We start from the raw sequence: 20,065 nt of genomic DNA on the forward strand, positions 1-20,065 counted from the left end.
TCCGGTTCCCTCTCTCCCGGCGGCAGGGTGCACCGGTGGGGGGACACATCCTCAACTACCTGCTGGAGAAGTCACGGGTGGTGCACCAGAACCACGGCGAGAGGAACTTCCACATCTTCTACCAGCTGATTGAGGGGGGTGAGGAGGACCTGCTGCGGCGCCTGGGCCTGGAGAGGAACCCCCAGCAGTACCAGTACCTCGTCAAGGTGGGGGATACCAGAGCTTCGCTTTATGGTTGGGTCTGGAATGGGACACGGTTCACTTTTGGACCAGAGTCTGTCTAGCTGTTTGGGGCTCAGGTCAAAAGTCATGCAATCGTGTGTGATTTGAGATTTATCCCCGAGTCTCTCTTTTAGGGCAGGAAGAGGTGTGTCTGTAGCTGCAGTTATCCCTGCCTTCTCTCTCTCTCTCTCTCTCGTCCATCCATCTCTCTCACTGACGTTCTCTCTACCGTGCGCTGTCTCTAGCCCAGTGGGAGCCTGTTTAATGCACCCAGTGTGTTGTTAGTGCTGCTATAGAGACGCTCTCAGGTGAAGCAGTTGTCTATCCCTCCCCCACTGAGACCTACAAGACTTCTGCAAAAACACACACAGACAGACACACACACACACGCGCGTCCGCACTGATTTAGTCAGCCAATGAACGTATGTGTGTGTGTGTGTGTGTGTGTGTGTGTGTGTGTGTGTGTGTGTGTGTGCTGAATCTACAATTTAGTACGCATACATGTACAGCCTGTGAAGAGAAACCATGCAAAACATCAAACTGCCCGTCTCTCAAAAAAACATGTGTAAATCTCTTCACCTTGGTGGATGTTTCTGATTGAACTTTCTTTTGCACTCGCCTGACGAACACGAGCGCCTGTCTCCTGTTTACCGACACCGATTTCAGCGGTCGGCTGCTTTGGTCGAGGGAGGTTTTGATGTAGCCATGTGGTGTTTTTGGGTCTCTCAGGGGAACTGTCCCAAGGTGAGCTCCATCAACGACCGCAGCGACTGGAAGGTGGTGAGGAAGGCCCTGTCTGTCATCGGCTTCAGCGAGGACGAGGTGGAGGTAAGAACCTGTTTGTTGCCACACTCAGACGTGACGTCAGCCACTGAGGTGTGCCACCTCGAATACTACTACTGAGTACGGGTTCCCTTTGCCTGTCTGACCAATCACGTCTGTGCTTTGGGTTCCGCCCTCTGTTTTGTTTCTGCACCTTTTGTGCTGCGGTTGTGTGACTGTCTGCATTGACCAATGAAGGGATCTTATCTTACAGGGGGTGAAGAGAGGGCGTGGTCGTGGTGAAAGAGCTGATTTGTGCGAGTGTCTCTTGCACTTTCATGACTGTAGTCTGGGCTTGTGGCCAGAGCTCAGTGTGTATCAGTTCAGAAAGGGGGGGAGAGCACTGTACAGTACTGACACACACACACACACGAGGCCAACTTCACTATATGCTTGCATGTGGGGGGAGGATGGTTGGCCCCCTTTTAGTTGGATTAGGCTTTATCAAATATAGTTGAATATGTTCAGCCATCAAGATAGCGTTGTCTTTTAGCGCATCGCAATAAAATGTGTTATCTTATCATGCCTAATCTTCACGTGGCTTCTCTCTCTCTCTCTCCCCCCCACCCCTAGGAGCTGTTAAACATTATTGCCAGCGTTCTTCACTTGGGCAACATTCAGTATGGAGGAGAAGACAGCGGCAATGCCTACATCACTACAGACACACAGATCAAATACCTGGCGAGGGTATGACCCCCCCCGCCCCCACTTACTACAGTGTACCCATGGAAACACTACTCCTACTACACTCAGTCAATCATGTACCGTGTCGTTACGCTCTTCCCCTAGCTCCGTACTTCCACTGCCCATTGTCTCGGTAGGATGGATAACATTGACGCTGGTGTTGTGTTGATATTTTTGCTGTTGACGTTTTGCAGTTACTCGGTGTGGATGGCTTGGTCCTGAAAGAAGCGCTCACACACAAAACGATCATCGCCAAAGGGGAAGAGGTAGGCTGGAACCTTCTCTACGCCAGTGTTCTATTATAGGACGCCCGGTGAGAGACGTTCTATAGTCAACATATATAACGGCATACAAAGGACTGTTTCCATTGTCCTCTGTGTGTGTGTGTCCATGTCTGATCTGTGTGTGTGTGTGTGTCCATGTCTGATCTGTGTGTGTGTCTCCATGTCTGATCTGTGTGTGTGTGTGTCTCCATGTCTGATCTGTGTGTGTGTGTGTGTCTCCATGTCTGATCTGTGTGTGTGTGTCTCCATGTCTGATCTGTGTGTGTGTGTGTGTCTCCATGTCTGATCTGTGTGTGTGTGTCTCCATGTCTGATCTGTGTGTGTGTGTGTCTCCATGTCTGATCTGTGTGTGTGTGTGTCTCCATGTCTGATCTGTGTGTGTGTGTGTGTTTCCATGTCTGATCTGTGTGTGTGTGTCCATGTCTGATCTGTGTGTGTGTGTGTGTCTCCATGTCTGATCTGTGTGTGTGTGTGTGTGTCCTCCAGCTAAAGAGCCCTCTGAACCTGGAGCAGGCGTCGTCGGCCCGGGACGCCCTGTCTAAAGCCGTGTACGGCCGCACCTTCACCTGGCTTGTCAACAAGATCAACGTCTCCCTGGCTTACAAGGTAACACACACACACACACACACACAAACTAACGCCCCATTCACCGCTGACCCCCCCCTGTTGGCCTGATATCCCTAAATCTACCCTAGTCTTCTCACCCTCCTGTCAGCCTGCACTTTTGACCTATTAGCTGGCCATTTCATAGACCGTGGCGGTAGGGCTCCCCCTTGTGGATGTGTTGTAGTACTACGTGTCAGAGCAGTAACGCTCATTCAACGGCACTGCGTTTCTGTACAGGCTGTTGTCTGATGGGGATTAGGTCAGTGCATATTTGAGCTGTGAGGTACTCTCTAACCGTAATGCGTCTAGTCCATGTCTGCTGTGAGTTTGTCATTTCGGCTGTGTTTAAGTATGCACGTTAACCAATGACGAGCTACTCGTTTTATTCTGAGTCTGTTGGCTTACTTTGTCGCTGAGACGTTTACGAATTGCTCCTTCATGAAAGCTGTCATTTCTTCTTCTAGGATGAGACCTATAAGAACGCTTCAGTCATTGGCCTGCTGGATATCTATGGTTTTGAAGTCTTCCAGCACAACAGGTACCAGAGGAATATAGAACTCATTTTCCCATCATCCGTTGTATTTTCCACAGCGTTTTACCATTTACCGTCGTCTAACGGTTCACCTGTAATCGTGTGTGTGTGTGTGTGTGTGTGTGTGTGTGTGTGTCGCAGTTTTGAGCAGTTCTGCATTAACTACTGCAACGAGAAGCTGCAGCAGCTCTTCATCGAGCTCACCCTCAAGTCCGAGCAAGATGAGTACGAAGCGGAGGGAATCACGGTGAGACTGCTCTCTCTTTCTCCTACCAGGCCGTCTCGATCTCCATCCCCTCCCCTCTCAACCCTATGTCTCGGAGGGACCTTCCCTTCCCTCTGCTGCACTCCTCCATCTTTTCATTCTCCCTTTACCACTCCCCCTCTCCCTCTCTTCTGTCTCGTCCCTCTCCTTCCACCTTCTCCCTTTACCACTCCCCCTCTCCCTCTCTTCTGCCTCGTCCCTCTCCTTCCACCTTCTCCCTTTACCACTCCCCCTCCCCCTCTCTTCTGTCTCGTCCCTCTCCTTCCACCTTCTCCCTTTACCACTCCCCCTCTCCCTCTCTTCTGTCTCGTCCCTCTCCTTCCACCTTCTCCCTTTACCACTCCCCCTCTCTTCTGTCTCGTCCCTCTCCTTCCACCTTCTCCCTTTACCACTCCCCCTCTCCCTCTCTTCTGTCTCGTCCCTCTCCTTCCACCTTCTCCCTGTCAGCTCTGTATGACTGTCTACACGGGGATTGGTTGCCCGCTCCACGTCTCAGAACAGGAGTGCTGCTGATCTAGGATCAGTTTAGGCTTTTAGATCATAATGACTGAGATTATATGAAAAGGGGGGGGCTGATCATAGACCAGCACTCTTCCTGAGACGCTTTGTGAATACGGGCCCATGAGGGAGCTGAGTGCAGAGGGCCGAGCGATTCATGCCCAGTCAGTCATTCGTCAAAGGGGACGTTATTGTACAACGTGTAATGTGGGCTGTGTTTGATGATGATGATGTGGTGGTAAACCTGTTAATAAAGTGTGTGTGTGTGTGTGTGTGTGTGTGTGCGCGGCAGCAAACAGCCATGAAGGTTTGTTTGACCGTATGCATAGCATGTGGGTTCAGATTGTCCTCCTTGTCCCGGATTCTCAGCATTCTGTAAATGTTTTGTTTCCCAACCGTTAACATTGTAGGACAGTTCCGTCTCCTAAACAAGCCATTTTTAGATGCCGTTGTTTTCCTCGCTGTCTCACAGTGGGAGCCCGTGCAGTACTTCAACAACAAGATCATCTGTGATCTGGTGGAGGAGAAGTTCAAAGGCATCATCTCCATTCTGGTGAGAATCCGTTTCAAGCTATAACGTAACCCTTTTCAAGTTGACCTTTCACCTTTCTCTCGCCTCTTGGCCCTCTGCGTCTGGTATGTCCTGCTGTCACAGTCAACTGTCCATCTAATGTATTTCTCTTTCATTCTTTCTCTCTCTCTCTCTCTCTTACATTTTCATTCTCCCTCTCTCTTTCATTTTCATTCTCTTTCATTCTCTCTCTCTCTTTCATTCTCGCTCTCATTCTCTCTTTCTCTCTCTTTCATTCTCTCTCTCTCTCTTACATTTTCATTCTCCCTCCCTCTTTCATTTTCATTCTCTTTCATTCTCTCTTTCATTCTCTCTCTCTCTTTCATTCTCACTCTCATTCTCTCTCTCTCTCTTTCATTCTCTTTCTCTCTCTCAGGACGAGGAGTGCCTGAGGCCAGGGGACGCCAGTGACATCACCTTCCTGGAGAAGTTGGAGAATACTGTGGGAGGCCACGCCCACTTGACAACGTGAGTCTACGCCCACACGAGTGCACGCGTCCAAACCTCCCGCTGCTAACAGAGCAACAGGAGACGTGGTGAGAGCTGGCGGTCAGTTGACTTTGTCAGGACACAGAAGCCCGTAGACACTACGTGAATCAACAAAGTTGTAATGCTTGGTCTGCAGTAGTGCATAACTATTAAAAATTAAATATCTGTTGGGAACAAAATGCACACGAGTTAAAGGAGAACTCCTCCCATTAGTCCGTTGTAAACATAAGTCGTGTTCATTAGGTACCAAATGGAAGAAAACAGGTTGAAACCGGGAGGGATTACCTGAAAGTGTTTTTAATAAGAAAAGCTTGTTTTCTTTTTCCGTTGCAAAATGTTTTGCTACGGTGTCTATGGTGTGCCCTGACAAATGGTCACTTGTTGTTGGTTTGTTCCTCGTAGTCACAAGCTGGCCGATGGAAAGACCCGGAAGGTGATGGGCCGAGAGGAGTTCAGACTGCTGCACTATGCTGGAGAGGTCAACTACAACGTCAACGGTGTGTGTGTGTGTGTGTGTGGCGCAGCGTCAATTGTTAGGGGGAAGCAAGAGGGAGAAGACCAGAGGGAAAGGAAGGATGTTCTGTAGTGGTCTGTCACTGTGTGTGTAATCATTCTTTCCCCCAACCTTACTCGGAGTGCATGTGCTCTTCCGCTCTCTCTTCCCCCTCTAGGCTTCCTGGACAAGAACAATGACCTCCTCTTCAGGAACTTGAAAGAGGTGAGAGGGAGAATTCAGGCCAAAAGGGGAAAGGATTAAGATAGTAGATGGATGATATGATTGGAGAATAGACCAGACTCTGAGATTGTGTTCTTTCCTCGTGTGTGTGTGGAACAGTGTGATAGTTCAGGTCGTAGTGAGCTGTACTCATTCTCTGTGCGTTGTCCATCCACAGGTCATGTGTATGTCTGATAATAAGATTCTGACCCAGTGCTTTGACCGGGCGGAGCTGAAGGACAGCAAGAGACCTGAGACGGTGAGAACAGCCATTACCCTGTAGTACCACTCAGAGGGCAAAGGTCATAGGTACGCCCATGGGCACGCACCAATACATGCGTGTCTGCAATGTACCCCAAAGCATACACTGATGCACAATCGCAGACTCATATATATATATACAGTGCCTTGCAAAAGTATTCGGCCCCCTTGAACTTTGCGACCTTTTGCCACATTTCAGGCTTCAAACATAAAGATATAAAACTGTATTTTTTTGTGAAGAATCAACAACAAGTGGGACACAATCATGAAGTGGAACGACATTTATTGGATATTTCAAACTTTTTTAACAAATCAAAAACTGAAAAATTGGGCGTGCAAAATTATTCAGCCCCTTTACTTTCAGTGCAGCAAACTCTCTCCAGAAGTTCAGTGAGGATCTCTGAATGATCCAATGTTGACCTAAATGACTAATGATGATAAATACAATCCACCTGTGTCTAATCAAGTCTCCGTATAAATGCACCTGCACTGTGATAGTCTCAGAGGTCCGTCAAAAGCGCAGAGAGCATCATGAAGAACAAGGAACACACCAGGCAGGTCCGAGATACTGTTGTGAAGAAGTTTAAAGCCGGATTTGGATACAAAAAGATCTCCCAAGCTTTAAACATCCCAAGGAGCACTGTGCAAGCGATAATATTGAAATGGAAGGAGTATCAGACCACTGCAAATCTACCAAGGCCTGGCCGTCCCTCTAAACTTTCAGCTCATACAAGGAGAAGACGGATCAGAGATGCAGCCAAGAGGCCCATGATCACTCTGGATGAACTGCAGAGATCTACAGCTGAGGTGGGAGACTCTGTCCATAGAACAACAATCAGTCGTATATTGCACAAATCTGGCCTTTATGGAAGAGTGGCAAGAAGAAAGCCATTTCTTAAAGATATCCATAAAAAGTGTTGTTTAAAGTTTGCCACAAGCCACCTGGGAGACACACCAAACATGTGGAAGAAGGTGCTCTGGTCAGATGAAACCAAAATTGAACTTTTTGGCAACAATGCAAAACGTTATGTTTGGCGTAAAAGCAACACAGCACATCACCCTGAACACACCATCCCCACTGTCAAACATGGTGGTGGCAGCATCATGGTTTGGGCCTGCTTTTCTTCAGCAGGGACAGGGAAGATGGTTAAAATTGATGGGAAGATGGATGGAGCCAAATACAGGACCATTCTGGAAGAAAACCTGATGGAGTCTGCAAAAGACCTGAGACTGGGACGGAGATTTGTCTTCCAACAAGACAATGATCCAAAACATAAAGCAAAATCTACAATGGAATGGTTCAAAAATAAACATATCCAGGTGTTAGAATGGCCAAGTCAAAGTCCAGACCTGAATCCAATCGAGAATCTGTGGAAAAAACTGAAAACTGCTGTTCACAAATGCTCTCCATCCAACCTCACTGAGCTCGAGCTGTTTTGCAAGGAGGAATGAGAAAAAATGTCAGTCTCTCGATGTGCAAAACTGATAGAGACATACCCCAAGCGACTTACAGCTGTAATCGCAGCAAAAGGTGGCGCTACAAAGTATTAACTTAAGGGGGCTGAATAATTTTGCACGCCCAATTTTTCAGTTTTTGATTTGTTAAAAAAGTTTGAAATATCCAATAAATGTCGTTCCACTTCATGATTGTGTCCCACTTGTTGTTGATTCTTCACAAAAAAATACAGTTTTATATCTTTATGTTTGAAGCCTGAAATGTGGCAAAAGGTCGCAAAGTTCAAGGGGGCCGAATACTTTCGCAAGGCACTGTGTGTATATATATATATATATATATATAGACACACACACACACACACACACACACACACGTCCTGTCTCATACACACTTACAAACAGCCTCTTGTTTATGCTCTGCGGATCTTTCTCCCTCCACACTGAAGTGTCGAGTGAGTGACCGGGGAATCTCTGCTCCCCGCTCACACACTGAGGAATGCCCTGACACTCGGTTGCCCTCCACACACACACACACAGTGGAGGCCCATTGGTCGCTGGTGTCGAGTCCGTTGACTGATTGTGTTCATTGTTGACGAGACGCCCTCTCTCTCGCTCTCGCTCTCCGTCCCTACCCCCAACCCTGTCACTGCCCCCAACCCTGTCACTTCACACTGGGACCTGTGTTCTGTCCAGTCCCGGCCTCGGTCCAGCCAGCAGCCGTCCTTTTTGCTCCTCTCCTCTTCCTGCACCTCTCCTCTCTACACCCCTCGCTCGGTGCTCACTCTCTTCCTCTCTCTTTCTTTGTGTCTGTCTCTGCCTCCAGGCAGCGACCCAGTTCAAGACCAGCCTGGCCAAGTTAATGGAGATCCTGATGTCCAAGGAGCCGTCGTACGTGCGCTGCATCAAGCCCAACGATGCCAAGCAAGCAGGTAGGAAGGAAACCGATGCGTTGCTCGCACCGTGCTGTCAACAGGGTCGTATTCATTCAGGCACACCGGAGCAAAATGTTTCAAAACGTTCAGCGGAAAACTAAAATGAGCTTTTCTGATTTGGTCATGGTAGTCCCTCCTTGTTCCAGTACATTTTGCTTCCGTTTGGTGCCTAATGAATACAGTGTTTCACCTATATGCATTTAGCAGTGGCGCACCGCTGCATGTATACATGTTCATTTATTGTTCGGGATGGTAAAAACTCTTTCAGTGTAAACTTAAACGACTTAAACCAGATATAAAATATGTAGACGACGTCTTAATATATTTTTTTAATAATATCATCTCTGAGAACTAACAGTCACCAAAATAAAAACTAGACCGAATCAAAAATTCTAAAAATAGCTCGTGGCCCCCGTTTTGATTTTGTTATGTTTAAGTAATTCCGATCGCATAAGAACCCGGCATAAGCCATTGGTGGAAATGAGCTTTGAAACTGCAGTTTTTCTCTCAGCCCCTTGACAAAATATGTAAAATTGCCGGGAACTAGCTTTAAAACTGTGAAATGGTCTCTCAGCCGTTAACTATGCCATCTGCTACCACACGTAGGTTTTCTGTGCCAGCTCAATATAACTCTTTAAAATAATATCTTGTCTGTTTTTGTGTCTACGTTTCTTAAATCTGTCCTTGCGTTTTGATTGTGTTCAGTGACATCAATGGCACCACTGTGCTTCACACTGCGTTGCTCAGTATATCGAGCTGGCCTTTGTCAATAGATGGCCTTCTGTGTCTTTCCTACTGTTGCTCTTTCTCTCCTCACGCCTACCCTCCTTATTGTCCGTTGTCTGCTTTTCTGGGACTAAGTCGGATCGATTGTGTTTTTCTATGTTTTGCTTGAATAAGCGTAACGTGTTACTGCTAACAACTGTAACAACAAACCATTCAACAGAAGCAAAAATGGAAAATGTCAATGACAATGTATTGCAATCTCACCAGTTATGTACTACTGTAACTTAGGCTAATGTGGTCCCTCACATCTCTCACCTCTCTCACATCTCTCACCTCTCTCATCTCTCACATCTCTCTCTCTCTCATCTCTCTCTCTCTCATCTCTCTCTCTCTCTCATCTCTCACCTCTCTCTCTCATCTCTCTCACCTCTCTCTCCTCTCTCTCACCTCTCTCTCCTCTCTCTCACCTCTCTCTCCTCTCTCTCTCATCTCTCACCTCTCTCTCATCTCTCACCTCTCTCTCATCTCTCACCTCTCTCTCATCTCTCACCTCTCTCTCATCTCTCACCTCTCTCTCATCTCTCACCTCTCTCTCATCTCTCACCTCTCTCTCATCTCTCTCATCTCTCCTCTCTCACCTCTCTCACCTCTCTCCTCTCTCCTCTCTCACCTCTCCTCTCTCACCTCTCTCTCCTCTCTCACCTCTCTCTCCTCTCTCACCTCTCTCTCATCTCTCACCTCTCACCTCTCTCTCATCTCTCTCCTCTCTCTCTCTCTCTCTCTCTCATCTCTCTCTCTCTCTCCTCTCTCACCTCTCTCTCATCTCTCCACCTCTCTCTCTCACCTCTCTCTCATCTCTCCACCTCTCTCTCTCACCTCTCTCTCTCACCTCTCTCTCTCAGGACGGTTCGACGATGTTCTCATCAGGCATCAGGTGAAGTACCTGGGTCTGATGGAGAACCTCCGCGTGAGGAGAGCTGGCTTCGCCTACCGCCGCCACTATGAAACCTTCCTCCAGAGGTGACTATGTCTCGGAGCTAGTCCTGCCTGGCCCGGAGCTAGTCCTGCCTGGCCCGGAGCTAGTCCTGCCTGGCCCGGAGCTAGTCCTGCCTGGCCCGGAGCTAGTCCTGCCTCTATCAGGCTTGAATGTAGTTCACTGGCATTATAGGTTCACTCAATGGCAGATGAAATAATTATGTTAGCAAATTAATACACCTGCAAGGGATTGACGAATCTCCACAACTATTCAAAGTTAGTGATATAACCTAAATGTAATATTTTGCATATAATATACCAGTGTGTGTTGTTTTTGTCTGTCCCTGGCAGGTATAAGTCCCTGTGCCCGGAGACCTGGCCTAGCTGGCAGGGCAAGCTGGCAGACGGTGTCTCCACACTGGTCAAACACCTGGGTTACAAACCTGAGGAGTACAAACTGGGCAGGTGAGACCCTTATCCAGTGAAAACAGTCATGGCGTTACACACACACACACACACGTGCTAATTTTAGTGACATGCATGTATCTCCCATTAGTTTATCTACATCTCATCTCTCCAAGGAGTTCAGTGTCCACTTTGTGTTGATCTAATCCTGCACTCTGCCTCCTCTCAGGGAAAGTCTAAAGTCCATTATCTCGTCAGGGCTGAACTAAATCCCTCCCCTGTGTGTTGTATAAAGGCACACTGCCAGCTTAGTGGCACTCCGTTTGCTTTTACAGATCCAAAATCTTCATCCGTTTTCCAAAGACCCTGTTCGCCACAGAGGACGCGCTGGAAACGAGGAAACACAGCCTCGGTGAGAGAGTCACGTATCACATGGTCTTAGTTGACGGCCGTCACCTGCTGTCTCTCCGGACTGTAGTATCCGAACCCTCTGAACATCTCTCTCTCTCTCTCTCTCTGTCTCTCTCTGTCTCTCTCTGTCTCTCTCTGTCTCTCTCTGTCTCTCTCTGTGTCTCTCTGTGTCTTTCTTTCTCTCTGTGTCTTTCTTTCTCTCTTTGTCTCTCTGTCTCTCCCTCTTTCTCTCTTTCTTTCTCTCTTCAGCCAGCAAACTGCAGTCATCCTGGAAGGGCTACAACCAGAAGACCAAATACCGCAAACTCAGATCATCAGGTAGGAGGGCTACCCTTAACCTCTACGTCCGTGTCAGCAAGCATTTAGCTCTTCTGTAGTCACTGTGCATGTCTATTCGATCACTCTTGTCTTGTTCAGTTGGATGTTGCACTAAGCCTCTCAGAGTAGGAGTGCAGGCTTCAGATCAGTTTTTATCACAATGAATAAGATTGCATGGACAGGAGGGACCTGATCCTAGATCAGCACTGCTACTCTGAGACGCTTGATACAGACGGGCCCGGGTCTTGATTCTCTCGCCGCTGGATCTCCATGAACTCGGGTGAAATAATAAGTAAATTGGTAAATTGTGTGTCCCTCTCCAGCGGTTGTGGTCCAGGCGTGGTGGAGGGGCATCCTGGCCTGTAGGAGGGCACAGCGCAAGAGGCAGGCCGCCAACACCATCCGCAGGTGGGGCTCTACTGGGCACGAGTTTAACTTAACTAGGAGGGTGAAAGAAAGTTCATGAATATTCATTAGCTTGTGACACCGCTCTCGGCTCAATGGGCTCCCTTGGATTACTTTTACGAGTTCTACTCATATGGAGAAATATGTATTTACCCAGACGACATCCACACGTTTTTGGGGCCACTGTGATGTTTGCGGTGTTGCGTTGATGTGTAGAAGTTCTTTTTATCAATGTGTTGCTGAAGGAGTGTTTACAAAGCTCTCTGTCTGTGTCTTCTCAGGTTCATCAAGGGCTTCATCTACCGCCACAATGAGCGTTGTCCTGAGAATGAGTACTTCCTGGATTATGTGCGCTACTCCTTCCTGATGAAGCTGCGCAGGAACCTCCCCAAGTCTGTCCTGGACAAGAGCTGGCCCACGGCGCCGACCGCCCTCATCGAGGTAACGCAACATTACACGAGACACAGAACTAGTCAGTAAACCGTCTCAATCACATTTGAACAGTATTATGATGTAGGTCAGTGGTTCCCAGACCTTTTCCACTCAGCCCCCCCCCCGTCCAACATTGGGGAACATTGAGCACCCACCACGTCTGTTTCTCTGGGCACAAGCACGGTTTGTGACAAACTGTTCACACCCCTCTTGTTGGCAGAGAGAACTTGTTGCAGGTTTAATGCTTATTTCCTTCAATTCTACACGTTTTGTCATGCGGTGCAGAGAGCATGTTGCAGTTTTAAAGCACATTTTCTTGCAATTCTATATGTTTTGCCATGTCTAATGTGTATTCATGGGATATGTACACAGTACAAGTCAAAGGTTTGAACTCACGTACTCATTCCAGGGTTTTTCTTTATTTTTTACTATTTTCTACATTGTATAATAATAGTGAAGACATCAAAACTATGAAATAACACACATGGAATCACTTAGTAACATTTTGCAACCATTGATGTAGGCGACAGTGAAACAGGTCTGTCTGAATTGAGGCATTTTTCTTGATGACACGTTTTGAGTTGTTAAAATGGCACGTGACGAGTCCTTCTCCATCCAATAGGCGTCGGAGCAGCTCCGTAAACTGTACATGCAGAACATGGTGTGGGGCTACTGCAAGAGGATCAACCCAGAGTGGAAACACCAGGTATATAGCGTATTATTGACTATAGTGGTACATTTTGTATGTCCTTACAAATGAGTGTGTGTTCATAGCTCTTCACCAATACGAGTTCAGAACTTCAGATGTTGGCCTTCTACTTCACCAATATAACTTCTCTCCAAACTGTTTGTCCGTTCGCTCTCTGTCTGTCAATGAAGTTGGAGCAGAAAATGGTGGCCAGTGAGATCTTCAAGAACAAGAAGGACAACTACCCCCAAAGTGTCCCAAAGCTCTTTATGGGCACAAGACTCAGTAAGTGCCTTGATAAACACGCATGCGTTCATGTGTATATACACACACACACACACCTAACGTTCTTCCTGTGCCTCTCTCTCCTCAGATGGAGAGGAGATTAACCCCAAGGTGTTGCAGTCACTTGGCAGTGAGAAGATGAAGGTCAGTACAGTACTAGTGTGTTTAGATGCCCATTCGATTCTCTACTTTGGATTTATGTAGGGTTGCATACTTGTCTTTTTAATATATACTCAGTACAGTATATTCATGTGTTACTGCTTCTTAACCCTGATCGTGTCTGTGGCATGGCTGGTCCAGCCTAGAGGTTAATGCTGCTCCTCGACCCCCCCCCCCCCCCCCCCCCCTCTCACTCCTCAGTATGCAGTCCCAGTGACCAAGTACGACAGGAAGGGTTACAAGACTAATAATGTCCCCTTCCCACTCCTCAGTATGCAGTCCCAGTGACCAAGTACGACAGGAAGGGTTACAAGACTAATAATGTCCCCCTCCCACTCCTCAGTATGCAGTCCCAGTGACCAAGTACGACAGGAAGGGTTACAAGACTAATAATGTCCCCTTCCCTCTCCTCAGTATGCAGTCCCAGTGACCAAGTACGACAGGAAGGGTTACAAGACTAATAATGTCCCCTTCCCTCTCCTCAGTATGCAGTCCCAGTGACCAAGTACGACAGGAAGGGTTACAAGACTAATAATGTCCCCTTCCCACTCCTCAGTATGCAGTCCCAGTGACCAAGTACGACAGGAAGGGTTACAAGACTAATAATGTCCCCTTCCCTCTCCTCAGTATGCAGTCCCAGTGACCAAGTACGACAGGAAGGGTTACAAGACTAATAATGTCCCCTTCCCTCTCCTCAGTATGCAGTCCCAGTGACCAAGTACGACAGGAAGGGTTACAAGACTAATAATGTCCCCTTCCCACTCCTCAGTATGCAGTCCCAGTGACCAAGTACGACAGGAAGGGTTACAAGACTAATAATGTCCCCTTCCCACTCCTCAGTATGCAGTCCCAGTGACCAAGTACGACAGGAAGGGTTACAAGACTAATAATGTCCCCTTCCCACTCCTCAGTATGCAGTCCCAGTGACCAAGTACGACAGGAAGGGTTACAAGACTAATAATGTCCCCTTCCTTCTCCTCAGTATGCAGTCCCAGTGACCAAGTACGACAGGAAGGGTTACAAGACTAATAATGTCCCCCTCCCACTCCTCAGTATGCAGTCCCAGTGACCAAGTACGACAGGAAGGGTTACAAGACTAATAATGTCCCCTTCCCACTCCTCAGTATGCAGTCCCAGTGACCAAGTACGACAGGAAGGGTTACAAGGCTAATAATGTCCCCTTCCCTCTCCTCAGTATGCAGTCCCAGTGACCAAGTACGACAGGAAGGGTTACAAGACTAATAATGTCCCCTTCCCACTCCTCAGTATGCAGTCCCAGTGACCAAGTACGACAGGAAGGGTTACAAGACTAATAATGTCCCCTTCCCTCTCCTCAGTATGCAGTCCCAGTGACCAAGTACGACAGGAAGGGTTACAAGACTAATAATGTCCCCTTCCCACTCCTCAGTATGCAGTCCCAGTGACCAAGTACGACAGGAAGGGTTACAAGGCTAATAATGTCCCCTTCCCTCTCCTCAGTATGCAGTCCCAGTGACCAAGTACGACAGGAAGGGTTACAAGACTAATAATGTCCCCTTCCCACTCCTCAGTATGCAGTCCCAGTGACCAAGTACGACAGGAAGGGTTACAAGACTAATAATGTCCCCTTCCCTCTCCTCAGTATGCAGTCCCAGTGACCAAGTACGACAGGAAGGGTTACAAGACTAATAATGTCCCCTTCCCTCTCCTCAGTATGCAGTCCCAGTGACCAAGTACGACAGGAAGGGTTACAAGACTAATAATGTCCCCTTCCCACTCCTCAGTATGCAGTCCCAGTGACCAAGTACGACAGGAAGGGTTACAAGACTAATAATGTCCCCTTCCCACTCCTCAGTATGCAGTCCCAGTGACCAAGTACGACAGGAAGGGTTACAAGACTAATAATGTCCCCTTCCCACTCCTCAGTATGCAGTCCCAGTGACCAAGTACGACAGGAAGGGTTACAAGACTAATAATGTCCCCTTCCCTCTCCTCAGTATGCAGTCCCAGTGACCAAGTACGACAGGAAGGGTTACAAGACTAATAATGTCCCCCTCCCACTCCTCAGTATGCAGTCCCAGTGACCAAGTACGACAGGAAGGGTTACAAGACTAATAATGTCCCCTTCCCACTCCTCAGTATGCAGTCCCAGTGACCAAGTACGACAGGAAGGGTTACAAGGCTAATAATGTCCCCTTCCCTCTCCTCAGTATGCAGTCCCAGTGACCAAGTACGACAGGAAGGGTTACAAGACTAATAATGTCCCCTTCCCACTCCTCAGTATGCAGTCCCAGTGACCAAGTACGACAGGAAGGGTTACAAGACTAATAATGTCCCCTTCCCTCTCCTCAGTATGCAGTCCCAGTGACCAAGTACGACAGGAAGGGTTACAAGACTAATAATGTCCCCTTCCCACTCCTCAGTATGCAGTCCCAGTGACCAAGTACGACAGGAAGGGTTACAAGGCTAATAATGTCCCCTTCCCTCTCCTCAGTATGCAGTCCCAGTGACCAAGTACGACAGGAAGGGTTACAAGGCTAATAATGTCCCCTTCCCACTCCTCAGTATGCAGTCCCAGTGACCAAGTATGACAGGAAGGGTTACAAGACTAATAATGTCCCCTTCCCTCTCCTCAGTATGCAGTCCCAGTGACCAAGTACGACAGGAAGGGTTACAAGACTAATAATGTCCCCTTCCCTCTCCTCAGTATGCAGTCCCAGTGACCAAGTACGACAGGAAGGGTTACAAGGCGCGACCAAGGCAGCTGCTGCTCACCTCCAACTGTGCCGTCATCGTGGAGGAGGCCAAGCTCAAGCAGCGCATCGACTACGCCGCCCTCAAAGGTCAGCGGTCACATGGTTCGGGGTCGAGGATGGGTTGGTGGTCAAATGCCGTTTCAATTGAAATTTCTGTTTACTTCCTAAATTGATTGAATGGAAACGGAATGGACCCAAGCCCCGGGTTACTGTTGTCTGGGGTCCTTACAGACTGAATTGGTCTGAGTGATGCTCATAGTTCTCCCAATGACCATTTCTCTCTGTCTGTCTGTTCCGGCCTCAGGTATCTCAGTCAGCTCTCTCAGTGATGGTGTCTTCGTACTGCACGTGCCCACTGAAGACAAAAAACAGAAGGTGAGGCTGACCTCAGCGCTGTCTTACACAGTCATAACATGGTCCTAACCCCATGGCCATAACCCCATGACACACCGGCTATTACGTACTTAACCGATGCCTCTGTTAGGTGTAGCAGTGAAGTAGCATGATCCCAGGTCAGTTTGTGCTCTCTTGCCAACACCTAATGTCATTGTCACGCCAAACGCAAACAGATCTGGGACGGGCTTGTAGTGAAGATGTAACTCCTCTCCGGTCTCCTCTGGTCTGTAGGGAGATGTGGTGCTTCAGAGTGACCACATCATCGAGACCCTGACCAAAGTGGCCATTTGTGCCGACAAGGTCAACAGCATCAACATCAACCAGGGAAGGTGAGTTGTTGCACTGAAGCGGGTCGTGGTCGGATGGTGGATTTGATGGCGTGTCATTCTGTTTGTGGTGTAGGTATCACTTAATTTGGATAGTCTATTTGTAGATACTGAGACCCGGAACTAGATAAGCCATGTACTGTGTTATTCAGCTGCATGTCAGCTTTCATCGAAAAACTGGTCATTGTTAATATTAATATAAACTATGCACAATTGACATTCTGGGGTTAAATTTCTTTCATGGAATTCTACCACCAGCTGACAGGACTTGAATTCATAGACACCATCACCATCTGCAATCCGATTAGTTTAATTTGTTAGAAAAATATGTTTTGACTGTAAATGAACTGCATCTCTTCTTTGTCGCTCTCTTTCTCTCTCTCTCTCTATCCCAGTATAACTTTCACGATGGGCCAAGGTAAGGAAGGGATCATAGACTTCACCTCTGGCTCTGAGCTGCTGGTTGCCAAGGCGAAGAATGGCCACCTCTCAGTGGTGAGTCGGAATAACGGAGGGATATAAAGCGTCAGTCCTCCCCTACAGGACTAATACAGTAGGTTGAAACATCAATACTGCATGATTGGAGTCAGAGTTGATTGATTATTGGAGTCCTGCACTCGTATTTATATCAGCTGACTGTACTTGACTTTTTAAAGCTGGTTGTTGTTGTGTGACGTACAGGACACGATTGTTTTGTTAACAGCCCCCTGTTAAACTGTACATTGATTTTCATTGTAGGTGTATCTCTGGTAGAGACCATTTGTTCTGCACGTTTACATTGTAAAGAGAACCAATCAATTATTGAGTTAAAGTTAAGGTAACTTCTTTGTAATGGTTACCTCTGATGTCTTCCCTGAACTATTTCAGACTGCCCCTCGACTGAACTCAAGATGATAGACATGGCTGATCATCTGACCACGCCAAGGAAGTCCTTCCTGGAATATGCTCCTATTCACCAATCACAACCGCAGACCCTTCTCTGCCTAAGCCAATCAAATGCCAGCTCTCGGTACAGGAACGGGCATGTGCTTCCAATTAAGAGAAAGTCAAGCGATTTAATTAATTGATATTTATGTTTTATATATTTTGGGGATTAATGCTTGTTATTTGAATATTACGATTTTATTATATGAAGCCAAGGAATAACAATGTTTTGGTGCATTTTCCCTGCACTACTTCTGCTTAATTTGGGAACATGAACAAGCAGTCAATGAGGGTGTATCGGGTCTCCTTTTTCTTTTTCTTTCCGTCATTATTTTTTCACAATATTTTCTCTGTTCAGTAATGTAGACGTTGCACCCTCTCTGATACTACTCTTAACTGTTTGGGGGCAGAGGCTTTTGTTATAGTGGAAATTACGTACATGGCTGATGGTATGTAGAGGCTACGTTTGTTTTGAGCTATCGAGGAGCAGGGAGTTTGGTAGAGGTCATAAGGAAGAGTTATTTTTTTCAAACTTGTGTCGACTCGGACACAATGCTCTTGAGGTTTTCCATCCGAAGGGATATTAGCAGAAAAGTCATGTGCTTGTGTGACCTTTTGACCCAGAGCATACTGGCCAGAATGTGGAGTACATTTGGTCTGTGCAGTGCCATAGATCTCTAAATCATTGTTTAATGTAAATATCATGGAGGAGCCCAAATGGAAGCGTAAACCAAAGCATTTTGGTGATGAGAAATGTGTTTTTATAATTGATTTATAATGGAAACTGGTCTTTACAATGTATAATAGAGATAAAGGAAAAAGGCAAGAGAAAGAAAATGGGGGGGTGGGAGGTGGTAGTAAAGAATAGAATAGTCTTTGCTTTTTATCTCTTGTTTTCCACCCAACAATTGTGCCTTTCTCCTTTACTAAGTTATTGTTAATGGATTATTTATATGTTGATACACCAATTAAACAATGACACTTTGGGGATGACCTTGACTCCTCCATTAGAGCCAGATGTCTTGTATACCCTCAGGATGGCCTGGAAGAAGACGATTCAGAGAGAAAGACCTCTAGAGTTGAAGCTTTTTGGAAAACACGCTATGATCCATGTGCTTTCCTTTTGTGTCGCGTTTCCAGGCTGCCGTTTCCGTACTCTGGGTAAGTGTAGCAGCTCTGGTCAGGCTATAGTAGTAGTCGGGACAACGTTCACTGCGTCTTTTAACACATTTACCATTACTTTCCCGACGACGATTTTTGTGCTATCCTTTGTGACAGGGACGATGGTACAGACGAATGCACTACATATTGATATAGAATCTGTCCACGGTGTTACGCTACAATACAGCCTCACTGTTTCTGGCGTATCGACAACCGAAAGCCCAGCCCTCTCAACAATGTTTTTAATGTTTTGATTGGCACTTCTGAACACAGGCCTTCAAGAGAGAAGAGGCCCCATGCACTGCAGTAAATGCAATCGAGCCCCATGCACTGCAGTAAATGCAATCGAGACTGTTCCTGGTGTTTTAATACCTACGTCATAGCATATACATCATAGCCACGGGTGTTCTTCACAGAAAGCACATGGATCAACGGTAACATCCTCAGCAACACTTAGCTATCTTTAACAAACCAGAGGTGTGTTGGTATAACCCACGTGACACTACAGTTAATAGATGTTAGTTTTAATCTACACACCTCTCCCCAGCAGACTTTCTGAGCTACGTTTCACTCTTCACGTTTCTGTGCTGCTTCTTCCTTAGTTTTGCCTCTTGAGTGCCCCCCCCCATCCTCCTATGACCAAACCTCTGAGCTGTGTACAGCTGGCAACCCAGTGAAAGAACGGTATGACAGGTGCAATATGCCTAATTTAAAGGTGTGCTACTGCACTGACGCTAGCCAAAGACGCAATAGTTGATGAAATGTCTGTTAATTGTCTGTTGTATGATTATATGTCAATTAAAGTGTTATTATTTTCATGGCGGAAGATGTGTGCTTGGTTAGTCTGGTCCCAGATCGGTCTGTGCTCTCTTGCCAATGCCAGACAGCACAAACAGATCTGGGACCGCGCTATTGTGTTCTGTGCTCTAATAAGATATTTGAGCCAAGTGAGGATTTGTAAGTGTAACATTCATTTAGACTTGTTCAAAAAAAATGTGTGTTGCTAATGTGCCTTGAGTTTAATAGAAATTACAACCCATTTTGTATGGAATTCTATGACAAATACCTCCTCGACAATGTCACTAATTCCAGAGGAAAAACTATATATATACCCAAAAAATCGGATTCCTCCTTTTTAGAATGTCATAGAAGTTTCTATATAAAGCCTGTCTTCAAACCAAATCCTATTTTTTAATAATTTACAATACACAAGTTATCAGTCCTGAGTGTCTGTATGCACCATCATGTAGAATTAGACCATCACGCTAAAGATAAAATGTAAAAAATAAACTTTAAATGATATTATTCTGTCTGGGTCCTTCATTACAAACGTCCTTCCTTGATAATTTGATGCATTTTAACAGTAAAACTAGATTATGCAAA

At 46.7% G+C, this 20,065-nt stretch overlaps 1 protein-coding gene across 6 annotated transcripts in view; it reads left to right on the top strand.

The window, feature by feature from the left end:
• LOC110503647 (unconventional myosin-Ic) overlaps positions 1 to 19,984 on the top strand; it is a 59,081-nt gene extending 39,097 nt beyond the window's left edge. For 4 of the 6 annotated variants that reach the window (XM_036961248.1, XM_036961253.1, XM_036961250.1 and 1 more), the window contains exons 6-32: positions 27 to 206; positions 952 to 1,050; positions 1,618 to 1,731; positions 1,923 to 1,994; positions 2,499 to 2,618; positions 3,083 to 3,156; positions 3,292 to 3,397; positions 4,386 to 4,466; positions 4,861 to 4,952; positions 5,376 to 5,470; positions 5,645 to 5,691; positions 5,867 to 5,947; positions 8,228 to 8,333; positions 9,965 to 10,082; positions 10,389 to 10,502; positions 10,778 to 10,854; positions 11,103 to 11,171; positions 11,495 to 11,579; positions 11,858 to 12,017; positions 12,631 to 12,714; positions 12,888 to 12,981; positions 13,070 to 13,125; positions 15,827 to 15,962; positions 16,180 to 16,250; positions 16,503 to 16,600; positions 16,993 to 17,150; positions 17,465 to 19,984. In XM_036961248.1, coding sequence (XP_036817143.1) covers positions 27 to 206; positions 952 to 1,050; positions 1,618 to 1,731; positions 1,923 to 1,994; positions 2,499 to 2,618; positions 3,083 to 3,156; positions 3,292 to 3,397; positions 4,386 to 4,466; positions 4,861 to 4,952; positions 5,376 to 5,470; positions 5,645 to 5,691; positions 5,867 to 5,947; positions 8,228 to 8,333; positions 9,965 to 10,082; positions 10,389 to 10,502; positions 10,778 to 10,854; positions 11,103 to 11,171; positions 11,495 to 11,579; positions 11,858 to 12,017; positions 12,631 to 12,714; positions 12,888 to 12,981; positions 13,070 to 13,125; positions 15,827 to 15,962; positions 16,180 to 16,250; positions 16,503 to 16,600; positions 16,993 to 17,119 — 2,556 coding nt within the window. In that variant the 3' untranslated portion in view covers positions 17,120 to 17,150; positions 17,465 to 19,984. The remainder of the gene's footprint in view (positions 1 to 26; positions 207 to 951; positions 1,051 to 1,617; positions 1,732 to 1,922; positions 1,995 to 2,498; positions 2,619 to 3,082; positions 3,157 to 3,291; positions 3,398 to 4,385; positions 4,467 to 4,860; positions 4,953 to 5,375; positions 5,471 to 5,644; positions 5,692 to 5,866; positions 5,948 to 8,227; positions 8,334 to 9,964; positions 10,083 to 10,388; positions 10,503 to 10,777; positions 10,855 to 11,102; positions 11,172 to 11,494; positions 11,580 to 11,857; positions 12,018 to 12,630; positions 12,715 to 12,887; positions 12,982 to 13,069; positions 13,126 to 15,826; positions 15,963 to 16,179; positions 16,251 to 16,502; positions 16,601 to 16,992; positions 17,151 to 17,464) is intronic. The other 2 variants (XM_036961249.1, XM_036961252.1) reach the window with 1 other exon arrangement.
• Positions 19,985 to 20,065: the final 81 nt, after the last annotated feature.

The sequence above is a fragment of the Oncorhynchus mykiss genome, chromosome 24 (genome assembly GCF_013265735.2).
Source record: "Oncorhynchus mykiss isolate Arlee chromosome 24, USDA_OmykA_1.1, whole genome shotgun sequence".
Classification (NCBI taxonomy): Eukaryota; Metazoa; Chordata; class Actinopteri; order Salmoniformes; family Salmonidae; genus Oncorhynchus; species Oncorhynchus mykiss.